Genomic DNA, 20,719 nt, shown 5'->3' with positions numbered 1-20,719 from the left:
GCAGGAGGCCCATAGGGAAGTCGAAGGGAACTGAGGTTCAGAACACTAGTTCAGCAGAGAGTGACCACAGGGAACATGAAATGACAGTACTTCCCTCACCATAGATCAAGGTCCAAGGAAGTGATCGTGTACCAGATTTACTGCGGGGGAAGTCCTGTATGGGCTTGGACTGAGGCACCTTTAATAATGTAAAACATAAGAATACTTGAGTTTTTCTCTTTGGGTTTATACATGCTTCCTGTCCCCCCTCTCTTCCCTCCTATGCTGTAAGCTTTTTGTGGGGCCAGAGATGGTCTTACCCAAGTTTTGTACAGCACCACGCTCACCGCACTAAATAATATCATAAAAACGAGGAGTTGTTTTTTTTAAAAAAAAAAAAAGCCCAGAAAAAACCTCTCCTTCTACCAGCCAGTCTTTGCAGGCTCTTCTTGGGCCCCATGGAAAGAGATGAGTGTTGTGATGGATTTGCCAAGCAGGGGACTCCAACTCCCTTCAGCCTGCTTCCCACTGTGCATCCCCTTCCTCCTCACCAGGTGAGGGGGAAGGTCCTAGAGCAGGGATGGCTGGGCTCAGTGTGGAAGCCTCTGCTGTACGGTGGCTAGCCAGGAGCTGCAGAGAAGCTGAAGCAACAGCTGGGTGGCAAGCAGGGATATGGAGAGAGGCAGAATCCCTAGAACTGCACTGAGAGCCGCATGTGGAACAGACTGTGGCTCCCAGACCGTACAGCTGGGGGCAGACCTGTGTGGGACTTGCTGGGGAGCTGCAGTGGTTGGCAGGGAGTCAGTGCAAAGGCGCCCCAGTGAGAGATGGTAACTGAGCCTGGTAAACACTTGAACAGAGACTGGACTGGGGAGGGCACCCCAGGCATTATCCCTGAAGAGTCTTGACTCTTTACTGGGCTGCCCAAGGGACCCACAATCACTGCTGCTGTTCACTTTGAATTGTAACTGTCTAAGCCTCTGAACCTACAGTATTTGCAACCTTTTCCTTTCCTGCTCGCCCTAGTAAAATACCGCTTCCCTTAGTCACATGTGTCTGAGTGGTTATTGGGACCTACCGGAGTTAGTGCCTACAAGGCCCAGCTTCTGAAACAACTCCAGTGCCTCCCCGAGTCATGGTGCTACTGGCATCCCACAGGTTTGGTGGCCTCTGGCACTGAGCAGCCACAGTAGTTATGAAATTAAATTTTGTTTGCGTTGTAAAAGCAGCATGTGAAGAGGAGTGGTATTTGCTGGCGTTTTATGAACATGCCACTTTTAGCTTCAAACGCTCTTGTAAAAGACGCTCTTTTAAGACTACACAAGTTCAGTCTTGAAAAACCCCATGCTTTCCAAATGAGGATTTCAGCACTGTAGCACTCACTGCCCCTCTGGCCGTGTGTGGGGCTGGGCACAACAGGGGCAGGGGGTGGAGGCATTTTCAAGTCTTTAATTAATTAATTGGGCAGAAAGGGATGGCTTTGATTGGATGTCCATTAGGTTGGCACCCAGTGGGAGCCACAGAACGCTGTGAAGGCTGTTCATGTTATCCTGCTTCTGGCACCATCCAGTAAAAGAGACGCACTCATTTTCACCTTGTCTTTTCTGCCCCCAGTTAAGTTTTTAGTTGCATTGTGACTATTTTAGTTGCAGTTTAGGGTGTTAGTTTTAATTACAGTGTGGAGCCCAGCAATTGCTTTAAATTTGCAGATTTTGCAGACCATAGATTTCCTTTAATAGAATCATAGAATATCAGGGTTGGAAAGGACCTCAGGAGGTATCTAGTCCCACCCCCTGCTCAAAGCAGGACCAATTCCAAACTAAATCATCCCAGCCAGGGCTTTGTCAAGCCTGACTTTAAAAACCTCTAAGGAAGGAGATTCCATGACCTCCCTAGGTAACCCATTCCAGTGCTTCACCACCCTCCTAGTCAAAAGTTTCCCTTAATATCCAATTAAACTTCCCGCCACTGCAACTTGAGACCATTACTCCCTTGTTCTGTCATCTGCTACCACTGAAGAACAGTCTAGATCCATCCTCTTTGGAGCCCCCTTTCAGGTAGTTTGAAAAGCTATCAAATCCCCCTCATTCTCTCTTTCTGGCAGACTAAGCATCCCAGTTCCCTCAGCCTCTCCTTATAAGTCATGTGCTCCAGCCCCCTAATCATTTTTGTTGCCCTCCGCTGGACTCTCTCCAATTTTTCCACATCCTCCTTGTAGTGTGGGGCCCAAAACTGGACACAGTACTCCAGATGAGGCCTCACCAATGCCAAATAGAGGGGAATGATCACATCCTTCAATCTACTGGCAATGCTCCTACTTATACAGTCCAAAATGCCATTTGCCTTCTTGGCAACAAGTGCACACTGTCGACTCATATCCAGCTTCTCGTCCACTGTAACCCCTAGGTCCTTTTCTGCAGAACTGCTGCCTAGCCACTCGGTCCCTAGTCTGTAGCAGTGCATGGGATTCTTTCTTTCTAAGTGCAGGACTCTGCACTTGTCCTTGTTGAACCTCATCAGATTTCTTTTGGGCCAATCCTCTAACTTGTCTAGGTCCCTCTGTATCCTATCCCTACCCTCAAGCGTATCTACCACTTCTGCCAGTATAGTGTCGTCTGCAAACTTGCTAAGAGTGCAGTCCATGCCATCCTCCAGATCATTAATGAAGATATTGAACAAAACTGGCCCCAGGACCGACCCTTGGAGCACGCTGCTTGATACCAGCTGCCAATTAGCTGTGGAGCCATTGATCACTACCCCCCCCGTTGAACCCGACGACCTAGCCAGCTTTCTATCGCCCTGATAGTCCATTCATCCAGCCCATTCTTCTATCCTTTGAGCCAACCCTAGTAAAATCCACCTAATCTTGGAAATGACATTGGTGAAGGGGTCTTGTAAGAAAGCTTCAACAAGAGCACACCTGGAGGACTCTGTGCAGTTTCTGCAGGGAAGAGGACGGGGCTAGAGGCAGGTCCACGTTACAACGACCTACAGCTTCGACCCAGTTTTTAGTTTCACTATTTCCCATGCATTCACTGTAGTTATTTGATTTAAGAAAATATATCGGCTGTCTACTGTTTGGCCCTTTGGGAACTGGCGTAGGAGCGAGCAACTGGAGCTGCTGTTCTTCAGTAGCATCCCTACAATCTTTTGACTTCTCATGTTTGCGTAAAGCTTGTTCCCCTTGTGGGTTGCCATCTCTTCAGTCCTATTGATTTCATGGAATAATTCTTTACCCAGGTGACTTTCCACTTGAGCACATCTGTTGGGAGGGATAAAAGGAGCTAAAGGTTGTAAGTCTTTAAATTGCAGAGCTTCAATTGTTACACCTTCCTTAATAAAACAGAAAATCTTCCAACGCTGGATTATCTTCCTTAAATCATTTTCTAGCCCAACATGAGAAAAATGAACTTGGAGACTGGATCTGATCCAAACGGACTAAATCAAGTTCAGTTCTAGTTAGTATTGAATCAATATTAATGTGCAATAAATGGCTTTGCTCTTGGCCCGATTCTAGGTGTAGTTTCAGATGTTACATGGAATGTGTATAATACTGGTGCTTACCATCTGTGGGCAGTGCTCTGCATGTTCACAGTGCTTGGCAAACATGAGAAGGAACTTTTCCCATTGTACATGGAACAAATAACGGCCAGGGTTCCAGTTGAAGATCTGTGAATGCCATCTCACCCTCTCCCATTCCTTCCCCGTTTCACTGGGCTGCTTCTCTAGTCAGCCTACCCCCTCATTCATACTAACCCCTCCATTGCTTAGTGCCACCTCTCTGGCACATGCTCTCTCCCTTTCGCTGTCCCAAGCAGGGCCGTTCTTAGGATTTATGGGGCCCTAAGCAGTATTATTAAACTGGTGCCCCTATGCCGGATGGCAGCCCAAGCTCACAGCCTGGTGGAGAAGGGGGAGGAGGGACGAGACAGCAAAGGATAATGAGATGCCTGGCCTGCCTCATGGTGGTGGAGAGTCACAGTTCCCCGCAGAGACTCCCATACCCTCTCCCTCATGCAGAATGGACATGAAGAAAGTACCTAATTAAAAACACTAAAATTTGGGAATAAAAAATGTCAGTCACAGGTTTTTTGATATGCCCTGAAGTTTGTCAGAGATTTATTTGCAAAAACTTCATAGTAAGGGTGAGTCAGCTGTCCTGCTGAATACAACATTACATATAATGGAATACATGATGCAGCTCTTCTCTGTTTTACATTTTCTTAATCAGTATTTCTAAGCTGAATTTATATTTTAAATGTACTCAAACCTTAAGCCAGCATTCCAGATTACTACATATTTAACTCACTGAAACAAAGACATTATTTTAAATTAATCAGAGAGGTTTAGTGTGTTCATAACAATGTTCATTGCTTTTAGAAAAAGGGAACAGTAATTTACTTTGTGTGATCTCCATAACAAGAGACATGGTTATGAAATTTCACCAACTTTAAAAAAATATGTTTCCAAAGATTTTAGGTATAACAAGGATTTTATGTCTTACTAAGGTACTGATTTTGCTGGAGGGTTCTTTTAAAACTAGTTCATCGGATAGTCAGAAGTAAAGAAAGGGAAACTCTTTGTCCAGCTATCTGGAAGGGAAGGACTGTTGTCCCTTTAAGGGCTCTCTTCAGTGGGGAGTGGGGGGAGAGGTGGTGAAGGGATGGACAGAAAGGACAGGAAGACTTGGAAGCACTTTTTTTTTTAACTATAGTAATTAAAATGTGTATTTTAGATAAGGGAGGTCTTTTGAAGGATTTATTTAAAAAACTGTATGTCTGAAGATCCACGCATTTAAGGCTAAAGATGATTGTGCATCTAAAACTCTATGCAAGCATTTTTTAGAAATGTGATTTTATAATCTTCACCAGCTCACTAATGAAATATTTTTAAAGCAAATTTTAAACTAAGGTCCTGTAGACTGACATGTTCTGTGTAAATATTACATTAATGCACAACTGTTTTTGTCAGTAAAGTCAGAAATTGACAGTATAAAAATTTATTTGGGCATAAGCTTTCGTGGACATCTGATGAAATGGGTTCTAGCCCACAAAAGCTTATGCCCAAATAATTTGTTAGTCTTTGAGGTGACACAAGGACTCGTCCTTGTTTTTGCTGATACAGACTAACAGGACTACCACTCTGAAACCTGTCAGTATATACCTTGGGGTTGGCAAATGCCTGTTAAATGGCTTTATTACCCCTTGAATGTCTCTTTAACAGTTTCAATGTTGTGCTAATAGGTCTGGCAGGCTGGAGGTTTTTTCACTTTTAACTACCAGATTTCCTCCAAAGGAAGACTCACCAGGCTAGAGCAGGCATCTGTGGGAGCCTGCAGGAAGGGTCAGAACAGGGATAGGAAAACAAGCGAGGGGACACTAAGACCCAGTGGTGCCCCAAATTTTCAGGTGCCCTACGCAGCTGCCTATGTTGCCTATGCCTAAGGACGGCCCTGGTCCCAAGTAAGCTACAGCAGAACAGCATGTCTATGCTAGAGGATTGCATCAGTGCAGCTACACTGGTGCAAAATTACCCCAGTGCAAGCAAGTCTTTCCACTGCCTATCTCACTTCATCTTTCCATCCCTTTCTCTGCATCCCTTTTTTTTGGTGTGCATGTGTAAGCAAGAGAAAGATCAGAGAGGGGCGAATGGGATAAGGGGAACTCTGTGCCCTCTTTTCCTCTGTCACTGTTCCCAGTGAGTGCCCCCAGGAGGGGAATCTGAGCCTCTGCTGCTCTGGATCCCCAAGGCTGTGTTAAGCTCCTAGAGCCTCCGCAGATTGCAGCTCTAGTTTCTCCCTGGCTTGTTTCCAGGGCACTGACTCTGTGGAAATGGGGCTCTTCAGCCAATCTGTCCTCAGCCCCCAAGGTCAGCACTGCCTGAGGTACCCCAGTCACTTAAACACTCTGCCAGAACTGCACCCACAGGTTGGAGTTCACAGTGCAAGTCTCTTTGGACATGTATGCTTTGCACAGCCTAACACTTCTATGCTCCATTATACGTATCCAGCTTCTGCGACCTTGCTGTCTCCTGGCCTGAGCTTCCTCTTCCTGTCTGGCCCCTGTTACTGTGTTTCTCTTACTTTTTAAACCCCTCCTGGTCTCTGGCTCTTTTTGTTCTTCTCTTGATAAATGTCCACTGATCCTACCTTATTGCCTCCCTTCAGAAGAGTCACCTAAACTCTTTTCCCCCTATGGATGCAGCCGAGTTTTTGCATAACCTTTGAGGCTTAAGTACTGTTGTCAGCCTTAAGTCTTTTGCTGTGTACCTGTCTGGGGCTATCTGCTACAGGCCCCATCCACAATAATGGATCCACATACAGACAGGCACTCAGAATACAGCAGTCTTTCATAACACAACGTCACAGTATCAATCGGAATTAATAAATTGTACAGAGCTATCACCCACCCACCTCCATTCAGCCACTGGCCCTGGGAATGGCCAGGAGGACCTGCAAAGCCAAGTGGAGGAAAGCGCTCTCTTCAGCAGCAGGCGTTTAGCTGAGTAGAGAGCATGAGCACTCATCTACAGAACCAGCCGCAAGCAATGGCACTTAGTGTCCCTGGGAATTGGGGAGGTAGATAATATCGCTATTCCCATTTTGTAGATGGAGGAACTGGGGCAGAGTAAGTGATTTGTACAAGGTCAGACAGTGTCCCTGTCTAAAACGTAGATGCAGGAGACGCTGGATGAAATTCTTTGGCCCATGTTATGCAGAAGGTCAGACTTGATCATCAAGTTCAAGGGTTCAAAAAAGAATTAGATAAATTCATGGAGGATAGGTCCATCAATGGCTGTTAGCCAGGATGGGCAGAGATGGTGTCCCAAGACTCTGTTTGCCAGAAGCTGGGAATGGGTGACAGGGGATGGATCACTTGATGATTCCCTGATCTGTTCATTCCCTCTGGGGCACCTGGCATTGGCCACTGTCGGAAGACAGGATACTGGGCTAGATGGATCTTTGGTCTGACCCAGTAGGGCCATTCTTATGTTCATATATCACTCTGGCCTAAAACTGTATTAATCCTGTGCTCTGACCATTAGCCTATGCCTTGGGTAGAAATGTTTGAGTCATTTCTCAAGGGTATTCAGCTGTAAGATGTGCTCTGTTGAGAGGCATTGTTTATCAAACAGTTTCATGGTTGTAATGACCAGTGTTGTATGGCATTCTTAATAATGAGTATTGTTTCAGTTTAAAGAAATTGAGAGCTATGGCTTTATCATTTGATTTATCACTTGCATCATATCTAGAAGTTGGGAGAGAGACATTCTGAATCATAATATCCGGAGACCTTTATTTCTGAGAAAAATGCATCACAAACCGTTACGGTAAATAAAGCCACCTTCCCATTGCAGGTGCTATACAAATGCAGTGTCTCTTTGAAAGCAATAGTGTATTAAATAGCTAGGTGCAAAAAATAATATTCCTCGTGTAATTTTTTAAGATCTTTCCCATCAGCTGGTGGTAATCTGCTACTGGAATTAATTTGTGAATTTGGCATATATCCGTTCTTCATAACTGTCCTAAGAAACCAAGTTGCGTCTTTCCTCTGTCAGTAGTTAATGTTCTAGCATGGTTTAGGGGAGTCTGGAGCTGCTGCAGGTGCCATATTTTGAATGAGATATAAAACAGATCCCGGTCACACATGCTCTCGGCACATTTTGTAAGACTAGCAGTAGTAGCCCGTGTCCTTGTTAAATTCCAGTTTGGGTAATCCCATCTCTGCCCATTTACATTCCACAGTTTCCTTTGGATTGAGTATTCACTGCTCATTGTAAACCAGTCTTCCAAACTTGTCATGAAAACTTATCAGTGCAGGCACAAAATCTACTACTGCTATTTTACTCACCATCCAAAACCATGTCTGGTCTGGGGTGTGGGGGTGAATAGAATTTTGCAAGGCTGTCCTTAAACCGTGCACAGTAAACAGCTACCGCATTTCAGCCCAGAGGTGGCAGCATTTCGCTGGTGGGCAAAGGGCTCCTTAGTTACAAGTAGGTACATTCATTTTGTTACGTGCTTTGGGATCTCTTTGGATGAAAGGCACTGTATCAAACTGAGGTCATAAAGTGGCTGTGATTTTGAAGAGCTGAAGTAAGAGTGTGTTGTTTTTTTACTGGTAACTTCTCCAGCCAAAAGCTGTACTGTAAATGAGCCATAGATTTTCTATGGACTTTCCTTCTCTAAAAAAAGGAATGCCTGAGCTACTTAAAGGTTGGCTAGCAGCTTTTGCTGTAAAATTTCTGTTAGCACTGAGCTGCACATTGCTTTCACATCCACAGCTTTATGTGAGAACGGCATCTCTGGGTAAACAATCGAGGAACAGGGATGTACATTTGGAACAGGTGCTTCCCCTGTGAGTGTAAGAACCTAGCGCATAGTGCAGGAGATATAAAAGCCCTGGTACAGTGTGTGGGTTATACAGAATAGAAGTGCTGTATGTCCTTGAGTTAAGAAGGAGGTTGAGTGAGGAATGTGATGCATACTTAGAGCATTTCATGTGTTGTGTTTTTTTTTTTTTAAAGGGGAACAACACACCCTAACTGCCCAGGACTATGGGATGCCCAGAGATCATGTCAATTAGTTCAAAGGTCAGAGGCCAGATTAATCACTGCAGGTGTGAGTGCCTTTGCCTTAGGACAGTGCTCAGATTAGCATTGGAATATGGACAACTTCAAGTCCTTGGGCTTCATCAAGGGTATTTCTGCTCTCCATCCACAGCTGTACGAAGTTATGGGGAGAGGCCACAGGATTCCTCCTGCTCAACTGGTTTATTTGTGCGGTGGTGGGGTTAATGTGGCAATATCCCATGCTGAGCAGAGAGACTTTTCGGCTTTAAACATTCCCTCTGCTCCCTGTAGATTGATGATTTTGACCCCAGACTGGAATTACCTCACTGTCCGTGGGAGTGCAAGGCTGGTTTGAACCTTAAGCTCTTTGTGGTTGTCTCTCTTAATTAGTTTACAGTTCAGACAAGTGTCTGTTTTTTTTTTTTTTTCTTCAAACAAGAGGCTGATTTCCCTGAGGGAGGAAATCCTGAGAGAGGGGTTATCAGGAAGAAAAAGCGTAGAGCTCCATTTTCAAAAGTGGTGGGAGGGGAGATGTGTGCAAGAATACTGTTAGTGCTGCTTACCGTTTCTGAGTGGTGTGTGAGGAACTGCATGCACAGACTTTTCTGACTGCTCATGGGGAACTTAGTGCAGACACATCCAAGCACAGGATTTTATAGAGCCACGTGCCGCTGAGCACTAATTTGACAAATGAAATGACTTTTTTCATTCATTGGAAGCCTCTTCTTTTCATCCCCCATCTTCCCCTGACTTCTCGTAACTTCGCCATTGTAGATTTCCCTCCAGTGAGCTCCTCAGACCTCACCATTAGGGCTTGATCCTTCAAACACGTACCGCCACGCAAGGTGCTTGCTACTGTGAGCAGCCCTGTTGACGTCCATGGAAATACGCACGGTAGTAAGCACTGTAGCCTGATCCTGCACCATTGCATTCAGTGAGAGTTTTGCCATTTCATTTCAGTGAGGCAGGATCAAGCCCTAAGTTCAGTAGCATTTGCTGGTCTAAAGTGTTGCTCAGCAGCTTGGTGCGATTTCATGTGTGACATAAAAGAATTCAAACAGTGGAGGCTATAATCACTGCCCATCTAATGCTCTGCCCAGAGAAATGTCTGGCAAGTTTTTTAACTAACAAACAAACCGATATTAATTATTTAACGCTTACCCAGCTGCAACCAGCTCCTCCCAGCAAATACTATGTGACTTTGATGCTATAAATAAAAGCCTGCTGCCTTATCTTTTCAGGCTGCTAAACCTGGGTGTATCAGTGCTCAAGACAGGGTTAGTCAGTATTTGTTTCTCTCTCTATCGGCTGGCTCTTGTGGCTGTGTAACAGGATGCCATCCTGCTTTTGATCTTCGTTACCACCTGCTCGTTTGAACTAGTGATGGAGTTTGCTGCCCTGTGAATTGATTAGATTACTTGCCTCTTGTTACTTTCACCCGAAGGTAACCTTGGCTTAAACACTAATACGTTAAATCACATTTTTTTTCTTAGTGGCCTGTTATGATAGAGTAGTATTATCAGTCTAGTTTAGCTTGGCTCTCCTCACCACAGGTTTACGGTGCTTAGACCAGAGCTTCATCCACTTGACGTTATCACAGCTTCAGATGTCATCTGTGGCTCTGTTCTGTTGCAGATCACTTAGGTGGTCTCTGAAGCACAGGAGTCCTCATCAAGAGATCTCCCTGCGTTCTGTTCTTGTCCAGTTCTGGACGCTAACCTTCATTCTTACCATCAGTTTGTCTTGTTGATGGAGCAGATGTTATCTGATGGAGTTGTGAGCAGGATATCCTTTTGCTTCTGGCTGTGTAGTGTTCAGGACTGTAATTTTGTAATAATGATACTTGGGCTTAAATAGATTTGTTTCAAAATGTAGCGCAAAGATCAGTTTGTAAACGCTCGCAGCGCCACAGGGAGGTAAGTACTATTGTCTCCATCTTGCCAGTGGGGAAATGGACACCCAGAGGTTGTGACTGACCCTGGGCCACACATGAATTTAGTGTCTAAACCAGTATTAACTGAGGAGTTCCTGGTTTCCACTCTTCTGTTTGAGCCATGTAATAGGGTTGGCTGCCCCCCTGAACGCCCACTCTGCAGCACTGTGCCTCTGTTTCCCTCTCTTCAGGGCCTCTAAAAAATGGTACATAGTCTTCTCTCTGGGTTAAAGCCGTGCCTGCCTGGGGCTGGTTTAATAACACAAACAGTTCAGAATTCCTCAGGGTCCCAAATTAAAGTTCATTGTCACACCCAAAAGCTCAAACTTAGTTCTGGCATCTTCTAGCCAGAGCTTATCTTCCCAGTGTATTCTTACAGCCTGTCCTCCCAGCTCTTCCTAGCTGGAACTCAGCCTTCTGGCTCTGGCCTCAAGCCCAAACTCAGTCTCCGTTCCCCCAGGAGCCTCCTGGGCTCTGGCCTTCAAACTCTCCTGATGTCCGCGTGTTCCCTGCAGGAGCCTTTCTCTGTGCAGTTTCCTGAGCTTCCTTCCCTTTCTTTGCAGCTTCCTGCTGCTCTTTGTAGGGCAATCATCTGATCTCTCCCAGGTGCGGCTCCATAGTATTCAGGGTTGGCTGGCGTCTGGCCCCAGGCCTTCCAGCCCTTAGGGCAAGCCACCCTGATAGTATTTACTAGATCTTTGTAGCCCAGGCAACCTCCACCCTTCATCTTTGCACTTAATGGGGATTGCCAGGCCATGTGCATTCAGGAAGGGGAAACCCAGCATTGTGTAGAGGAATTGGGCTTCTTGAATTAGACCCTAAAGCTAGGAATTGTCTTGCGTTGTTTTCCCTGCTTTCCCCCTGCTTTTTCTGTCTTTCTGCTGCTCAGCTGTCTTTTCCCTCTTCCTTTCTCGCACATCTGTTGTCTCCTCCCATCTTTTCTCTTGTCCCGTCCCCGCCCCCCGGCCTTGTGCTTGCTCCCTTTCCTTTCTCTGTGTCACCTTCATATTTTCTTGGGGGGGAATGGTCCTGGCCTTTTGCAAACCTGTTTTCATGAGAGAGGCTATCAGAATTCTCCATCCTCCATAGAAAGGAGGAAACCTTTCCCAGGATGCTGTGCAGGAGGGAGCCCTCTGGCTTTCAAATGCAAGACCTCAAAACTCTACATAAGAACATAAGAACTGCCATACCGGGTCAGACCAAAGGTCCATCTAGCCCAGTATCTGTCTACCGACAGTGGCCAATGCAAGGTGCCCCAGAGGGAGTGAAGCTAACAGGCAATGATCAAATGATCTCTCTCCTGCCATCCATCTCCATCCTCTGATGAAAAGAGGCTAGGGACACCATTCTTTACCCTTCCTGGCTAATAGCCATTTATGGACTTAGCCACCATGAATTTATCCAGTTCCCTTTTAAACATTGTTATAGTCACAGCCTCACACCTCCTCAGGTAAGGAGTTCCACAAGTTGACTGTGTGCTGTGTGAAGAAGAACTTCCTGTTGTTTGTTTTAAACCTGCTACCTATTAATTTCATTTGGTGACCCCTAGTTCTTGTATTAATGGAATAAGTAAATAACTTTTGCTTATCCACTTTCTCCAATCATTCAGTTTTATATACCTCTATCATATCCCCTTAGTCTCCTCTTTTCCAAGCTGAAGGTCCTAACCTCTTAATTCTTCCTCGTATGGGACCCTCTCCAAACCCCTATCATTTTAGTTGCCCTTTTCTGAACTTTTCTAGTGCTGGAATATCTTTTTTGAGGTGAGGAGACCACATCTGTCCACAGTATTCGAGATGTGGGTGTACTATGGATTTATATAAGGGCAATAATATATTCTAGTCTTATTCTCTATCCCTTTTTAATGATTCCTAACATCCTGTTTGCTTTTGCCACCTCTGTGCACTGCGTGGACATCTTCAGAGAATATCCATGATGACGCCAAGATCTTTTTCCTGACTCGTTGTAGCTAAATTAGCCCCATCATATTGTATGTATAGTTGGGGTTATTTTTCCAATGTGCATTACTTTACATTTGTCCACATAATTTCATTTGCGATTTGCTGCCAATCACTTAGCTTTGTGAGATCTTTTGAAGTTCTTCATATTGCTTTGTCGTTAACTATCTTGAGTAGTTTAATATCATCTGCAAACCTTTTGCCACCCCTCTGTTTACCCCTTTCTCCAGATCATTTATGAATAATTGAATAGGATTGGTCCTAGGACTGACCCTTGGGAACACCACTTAGTTAGCCCTCTCCATCTGAAGAATTTACCTGTTAATCCTACCCTGTGTTCCCTGTCTTTTAGCCAGTTCCCAATCCATGAAAGGACCTTCCCTTTTATCCCATGACAGCTTAATTTATGTAAGAGTCTTTGGTGAGGGACCTTGTCAAATGCTTTCTGGAAATCTAAGTACACTTATGTCCACTGGATCCCCCTTGTCCATGTTTGTTGACCCCTTCAAAGAACTCTAATAGATTAGTAAGACACGATTTCCCTGTACAGAAACCATGTTGACTATTGCTCAACAGTTTGTTTTTCTATGTGTCTGACAATTTTATTTTTAACTATTATTTCAACTAATTTGCCCGGTACCGACGTTAGACTTACCAGTCTGTAATTGCTGGGATCGCCTCTAGAGCCCTTTTTAAATATTGGCATTTCATTAGCTAACTTCCAGTCATTTAAACTAGTGGGATTCCCTATCCTCTTTGCATAGAGAACATTGCTATTACGGCTTCCTTTCATAACCACATCCGACCTGTTGATAACATTGGTCCTGGAGCATTAGTAGGTGAGCTCATGTTTTTGTTAGTGAAGTAATCCCTTCCACGTTTATGTATCAGTTTTTAGTGTAACACGCTTTACATTACAGTAAAGTGTTACGCTAGTATTGTAAGATCTTTCCTTTACAAGTGGGATGTTAAGACTATGAATACTTAGTTCATAATACCTTTAGCTTGGGCTGAATAACACGCTTGAGAAATGCTCCTAAATGAAAGTAGAATTGTCCTGCTTATGTGCCTTGATAGTCCAGTCCAATCCAATAAATAAGGGACATACGCAGAAAAACACTTTCAACAGAACACTCACTGTAGTCAGGTGTAAAGAATGTTCCCTGCCTACTAGTATTGTGGGTTTCTGTCATGCTCTGTACAGAGAACTGCTCTTTCCACCTCATCCCAAGACAACCTGCCCAGAGTTGTAAGTGATCCTTTTCCTGGTCTAACTAACACAAGTAAAAAGGCAAGTTCTCTTGATCCTGGGGAAAGCAGAACAAGGGTGTGGGGTGGTGTAGGGGGAGCATACACTGATAGGATGTGTTGGGTCAAGCTTCATAATTGAATTCAGACATCAAAGGGGAAAGAGATAAAAATAAAGTCAGATTCAGGTATAGGTGGGAGTTTCCCTCCTTACTAACCCTTCTTGCTTGATGAGTCTCCTTAAAAATACTTGATAGTGTTTTATTGTTATTGACTAGCCTAGCACAGTGCCCGTATTCTGCTCTGGCAATAGGAAAGAGGATCAGACATCCCTTTCCTTGTGCCAGAACATTTTTGAATGAGACAAGTTGTGTATGGAGGGGAAAGCAAAATCAATGTGAAATGCCAGAGTCCTTCAGTACAGGGCTTCACACCGTCTTTAGAGGGAAAGAGGATGTGCAGGAGGAAGGAATAAACGGGCCTCACTGCTCTAGAGGATGTGAACTGTCCTTTGTTCTTAACCCAGATTTGAATCAATAGAGAATACTGAGAGTTACCAGAAATGCTATTGCTGCCACCAGTTATAGGTAGGACCTCCGCATTCACAGCTGGTCAGCGAGGGCCAGTGATGACAGAGTATTTGAATGGCCTTTTCTGTGTGACTACATCACATAACCATATGCTCTGGACTCGAGCTGTGACCTAGTATGGTGTTCCAGTGGGAAAGGAGAGCCGCCCCCTTCTCTCAAAGGCCTCCCCACCGTGGTGTTGGAAGAAATACAGTTGTTGCCTCCTTGAAGTGTGTTGTGTTCATTAGAGGAGTATGATATTAAAGGGGGCTGGAGCTGCAGTGTCCACAGGTTAGTCTTTAAATGGCGGTACCCTGACATTACTCGCTATAAGTTGGAACAGGCTGGGCCTGTTACCTTGACTTTCTCTCCAGCAGCCTACAATCTCCGCTTACAAAGGAAAGGTAGCAGAAATAATGACTTTTAGGGGGAAGTGTTGTGTAGTCGGTCAGTGCAGAGCCAGGAGGTGTACGTTTATAGACAGATTCCAGTGATGGCCTCTTTGTGAAGCCTACAGTAGGTGGGTAGGAATACGTTTGCCCCTTGTAAACTTTTACATCCATTGCTTTAACAACAAGGTAGAGCTCTTAAAAATGGCTGTGGTGTGAGTTCCCTGTTCTTTTTTCCCTTCCAGGCATCCTCGAATGCACATCAGGACAGGGCTGGCGGATGCCCATCTATACTGCCTGAAGAAATACGTGGTGGACTTCCTTGCAGAAAACAGGTAAGGAATGGGCAGAGGGAGATGGTGATGCCAGACCTTTAATGTGATACGTAGCTGTCTTTTTCTGCAGCATTATTCATCCGTTTCTAAAATCAAATAACTTGTCCAAACACTTAGCTGTGTTTAAAAAGCTCTGATTTCTATTAATTTCTGAGCCTCTGTTTTAAATCCTGCAACAGCAGAATTAAAAAGCAGACAAATTTGCCTCTGTTCTGATAATCTCACCGTGTCCCTTGCTTCTATGTACACAGCTGTACTTCCTAGGTTAGTCGTTTCTTCTAGAGTTTCCTCAGTGGGTAGAGATGTAAATACATTTCACGGCTATTTCTTTTTCTTCAGTACATGCTCAGTAATCACCTTTTCTCTCCCCCTCCCCACCCACTATCTCTGTAGCATCCTGTATTCTTAGTTTGTGTTGTTCCTGTGTGGAAACTCTGAGACCACCCACCAAGGGTAAGGAAAACATCCATTTATAGAAGACGAGAGTGATCCTGGCTATAACATTTCATGAAACAGGAAAAAAAAAAAATCAACGTGTTTACCTTAAACCAAACGCAGCTAGTAGTTCAGCCTGGGGACGACTTTCAGTTCCTAGATCTTCTGTGGCATCTGTGATGTCCACTCCAGATAGTGAATGTTCAGTAAGTTCTCAGATATATTTTCCCCCTTTGAAGTGAGATGGAGGCTAAAGGTCATAACTAGATGTTGAATTCATGGCCATATTTCTTAGCAGAGAAACTGACAGAAGAGAGAACATTGAGGAAGGAAGGAACTCCTAGTGGCCTTGATCACAAAGGAAGGCACAAATACAGGTTCTCATGATGCATGCCCTCTCTTGGGTATTTGGTTGGAGGTTCCACGTGTGGAAAGTTTGCAGGATCAGGAGTGTTTGTGTCTCTTTTAAATGGAAAATCAGTGACAAATCCCCAGGGGACTCTCACCACTGAGTGTAGTGCTTCTCCATTGCTGGGACTGGCACTTGGGATCAGTTGAATTAATCATAAGCATTGGTAACATCTTGATTGGCCACGGGTAGCTGGTACTTGGAGCAGCCAAAGCTCCCAGTGCTCGGTTATAGTTCATTCTAGAAGGCAGGTGGCGTTTGTGAGTCATGTTTGTGGGTCACATGACATCAGAGTGAAATGTGGTTTGTGCCTTTCTTTCCTTAGTGAACACATAGGGCCATATTTTCACAAAGGCCTCAGCCCATTTAGTTTTACAGGCGCAAATGAGAATGTTAGATGTCTCATGCCTTTCACTGCCTATATTGTGCCCTCCTTGTCTGTGTCTTGTCTTAAACGTAGCTGGTAAACTCTGGGCCATCAGTGCCTCGCATAGCTCGGTCCTGGTCCCTGTGTGTATCCAAACAATAATTTCAGAGGGATAGAAATCAGCATTTTTTTATTGGCATCCATAAAAGGCCTGTGCAAAATTAGATCTCATTTTTGAAAATTTGGCTCCTAATATTTTTAAGGCTTGTAGCATGAAGCCAGGTGGAGGTTTGACTTCAGCAAGAGCAGGATTGCTCTTTCTGTTATGAAAATGCCAAATTCTGTTCTCCATGCCTGTAACGGCTCCCTGACCTATTCATTTGTGCAGTGATCGTTGGCTGTCCGTTAGCTGTATGCTGAACATGCCCACATCTCTTCAATTAGGTTTTATTTTCTAAACCCTTTAAATTATAATTGACTTCTTGGCTTCATGTGTCAGACCATTTAGTTAACATTTTCAAGGCTTGATAACAAAACTCGGATTACCACCCACAGGTGGCCGCTAGTTTATCTTTATTCAGCTACATGTTTATTATTCAACCAGTAACCAACTGTGAGAGAGCCAATCATAGTGCAGTATTGCCATGCTTGGAAAATGGGATTCCTGCCACAATGAATAACCCCGTTTTCAGGCTTCCGGCACTGGTGGGCATTCTCAGCTTGTTTTTCTTTTCTGGGGGAAGGGAAGGACCGTGCATACTCAGATCTTTCCATGCTCAGTAGCAGTATTCCAGGACTTTTGAAAGATCCTGTGGAATGTTTTTGCCTCAAAAATATTGACATTTGATTGATTGTTTGTTTTTTAAATACTTTGTTTTTCAGTGTAGAGAAAAAACTTTCATTAAGATTTTACTTTTCTTCAATTCCGCGCTGGGTCTGGAGAAGCTCAAATGCCTTGTTTAAGTTTGAGTGTGGTTAAAACTAACAGCAGGGCCTGAAGTGAACAGTGAAGCTGTTGTACTGTGCCAGGAAGCACTGACACAGTGTACTTCCTTGGTATTGCAATATTTACACTGTGTTAATACTGGAACTTGGGGATGTGGTGGTAGGAATAACTTGTCTTTTTTCATTGTTGCAGCATCAGTAAGGGATCCACATTTTGTTTTCATTGTATTTTAACATACACAAGCAGAAAACACCTTGCCTAGCAGTTAAAATCTTGGCTCCTAGGGCCAGCTATGGTGCAGCATGTTGCAGAAGAAGATTATGATTACTGGCAGGTTGTGGGATCACCTGGGGAGCACAGAGTGCCTGTCATTCCAGATAGCATAGGGGCCTGGTCTACACACAAAGTAGCACCAGTTTAATTGAAGATGTGAGTTTTAAACTGGTTTAATTACATCAGTGTGCCTTTGGATTGGGGGGGCGCTTAAATCAGTTTGAATTGATTGAATGTCTTAAACTGAGCATCAGCTATAAAGAGGGAGAAATGTCCTTTAACAACAGCTTAACCAATTCACAGTTGGTTGAAGTATGATTGTTGCTTTGGATATGAAAAGGTCAGACCCCAGAGAAGCCATCCAGTAGTGCAAGATTTCTAGAGAAGACACTGATCTTGTGGTTCAAGAACAGGATGCAGTGTCAGGATTTTGGCGTTCTGTTACCAGCTCTGCCACGCCTTCATAGAATATCAAGGTTGGAAGGGACCTCAGGAGGTCATCTAGTCCAACCCCCTGCTCAAAACAGGACCAATCCCCAGACAGATTTTCACCCCAGTTCCCTAAATGGCCCCCTCAAGGATTGAACTCACAACCCTGGGTTTAGCAGGCCAATGCTCAAACCACTGAGCCTCAGTGTCCTCCTTTACCCAGGATTGTTGGGAGACTAAATTAATCAATGTTTGTAAAATGCTTAGCACTCTCTGATGGATGATACTGTGAGCGCTAATTCTTATTAACCAGTCCATAACTCGGCTCACAGAACTTCAGGCTTGATAATATATTAAATGTGAACGAGTAACTGATATTCCCACTAGAAATTCTGTTACGTTACAGCAAAGTCTGTTGGCAAAGAAAACAAGTTCTAGAGCTTCCGAAAAGCAGGGTTCCCTAGTGCATCCGAATGATGGTCGGTGAAAACTGCCATTATTTTTGTCTTATGTATTATGTGTGCATCAAGTACGGCGCTGTTTGTGTCCTTGCAAAGTCAAGAGGTCATACACCCTTGCTATTGTTTGTTTAAACCTGGGAAAGGTTTTTCAGGATTTCTTTCTTCACAGAAGGAAAAACACACTTTGCGTGTGAAAAAGTAGATCTTTTTGGCAGTTAAAATGGCCCCCCAAATCCCACACAACTCTCTAACACTATCCCAATTCTGAATTCCAGCGGAACAGGCCTATAAACTTGTGACAGTCCCACCTTGCCCTGGCACAATACACACATTACACTAAGATCGTCCTGCTCAGAGAGGATAGCTCAGTGGTTTGAGCATTGGCCTACTAAACCCAGGGTTGTGAGTTCAATCCTTGAGGGGGCCATTTAGAGATCTAGGGCAAAAATCTGTCAGGGGATTGGTCCTGCTTTGAGCAAGGGGTTGGACTAGATGACCTCCTGAGATCCCTTCCAACCCTGATATTCTATATATGTAAACTTGCTGTCTTCCTGGGGAGTTACCTATAATGTAAACTTAAACAACAAGAAACAGACTTCATCTACAATTTACCCCCAGCTAGGCTGTTCCTCAGGATTTTCCCTGTAGAACCCTCTGTCCGTGAGAGATTGGAGCTAATGGGACCACCTTGGTATTGGTGCCATGGTGAGTCAGCAGAATACCCCTACATAACTATCTGAAAGGTCATCAAGTCCAGCCCCCTGCCTTCGCTAGCAGGACCAAGTACTGATTTTGCCCCAGATTCCTAAGTGGCCCCCTCAAGTATTGAACTCACCACCCTGGGTTTAGTAGGCCAATGCTCAAACCACTGAGCTAGATCTCTAGACCCTGATACCAGTGTGACTCAATGGAAGATCTTGCTTCTCTATGCAGGGTCCAAAACATGGCGCCTGTGAGAGAGTTTTTCCTTTTTAAAAATAAATAAATAAATAAAATAAAGCCTCCTTTATGAGGATAAAGATAACTTGAGGGCCAAATTGTTAGTGCTAGGAGTCCCTCGGAGTGGTGAGGGAGAAGTGGAACACTGCTGGCCGTGTGTTAATTACAGGAGCCATTCTGCCAGTGTGGGGCTGGATGGCTTATGGTGAACACCTGCACCTCAAGGAGAAGTGCACAGTATTGCTTCTCTTAAAAGGATCAGCATGTAGCAAAGGCCAGCACGCTGCAGACAGCTGCAGAGGCTGTAGCTGGCTTGGGGGCATGCTCACACCCCACAGCTGGCAGGCCTCAGACCCCTGGGGCTCTGTGGTGCTGGCCAGCACGGTAGCCAGTCCCCTTTTCTGGCACTCTCTCTTGAGCACTAGATTGGAATCCTGCCTTGCTGCTGCTTGCAGGGGAAATGGAAAAAGAGTCCTTATTCCCTTTTCCCTTATGAGCACAGTCGGTAGCAGAGGGAGGATCAGAGCCTGTGCTCTTTGAGCACGCATGCTGTATAGCCAGGTGTTAATATCAATGCAGTACGTGCTCAAAGTTGGCTTGCTTACAATCCCCAGGAAACTTTCAGTGGAAAAATAGTGATCTGCATGAAATAACATGGTCGATTTTCATTTGTTCCATTTTCAAAATATTTCCAAAGCTCTACCCTGGCAGAATTTCTGTTTAAAAAAAATACAGCAACTTTTCCGCTTTACAGAGCTTATCATTGACACCTCAGAACTCCTTTTGTGAATTTGTGCTGGCAGAGTGGAGAATGGGGGTCTGTGCAATAGGCATGGATTTGTGCATGTTTCTAGTACACAGGAGGTATCAATAATTTCGTGCCCACAGTCAGCTGCAGGCACAAAGGATAGCATTTATGGTAGATGGCTAACTACTTGATTGTCCCCACAAATGAGGCCTCGTCGGCTGAATGCTGTCATTTTCACCCTCAATTGATGGTGGGCAGTAAATTAGAGGCCAAGTTGAGGCCTCTTTAACAAATATAGCCCTACTTATAATTTCCCCCAAATCATTTTTATTGTATATATAATATATGAAAAAATGTGGTTCTTGGCTAAGATCACTTTTGTCAGACTTCATCCTACTGCAGATTTTTTCTGACCCCATAAAATACATATTCTCCTTTGAGTCCGTGTCCGTGTGGATCCCACTGGAGCTGAACATGCACCCCATGCATGCGCACTTGGAATCTTTTGCCTACCAGGCTGTGTCGGGGCCGCGCATGTGTCCTGAGTCACCTCATGCTCCCATGAGAGGACGTGAAGAACTAAGTGGCCCTGTGCCCTTCGATTCCCTCTTACCACTGGTGGCAATGAGATGCGAGGGGGACTGTATCTGACCCGGTTCTGACTTTCAAACCTTACTTCAGTAAAGAAGGTTCATCCCTGATTCCTTTTTATTCCTTTATTTATTTTAAT

General features: G+C 44.5%; 1 protein-coding gene across 4 annotated transcripts in view; it reads left to right on the top strand.

Annotated features, from left to right (window-relative positions):
• EIF2B3 (eukaryotic translation initiation factor 2B subunit gamma) overlaps nucleotides 1-20,719 on the top strand; it is a 157,672-nt gene that overhangs the window by 74,563 nt on the left and 62,390 nt on the right. For all 4 annotated transcript variants that reach the window (XR_012656218.1, XR_012656217.1, XM_075067570.1 and 1 more), the window contains one exon: nucleotides 14,893-14,982. Coding sequence is in view for 2 of the 4 variants with exons in the window: in XM_075067570.1 (XP_074923671.1) it covers nucleotides 14,893-14,982 (90 nt within the window). In the remaining 2 variants the exon portion in view is untranslated. The remainder of the gene's footprint in view (nucleotides 1-14,892; nucleotides 14,983-20,719) is intronic.

The sequence above is a fragment of the Chelonoidis abingdonii genome, chromosome 7 (genome assembly GCF_003597395.2).
Source record: "Chelonoidis abingdonii isolate Lonesome George chromosome 7, CheloAbing_2.0, whole genome shotgun sequence".
In the NCBI taxonomy this organism is placed as follows: Eukaryota; Metazoa; Chordata; order Testudines; family Testudinidae; genus Chelonoidis; species Chelonoidis abingdonii.
The sequence above is the reverse complement of the archived record's forward strand: the minus strand, read 5'-3'. Positions and strand labels throughout refer to the sequence as shown.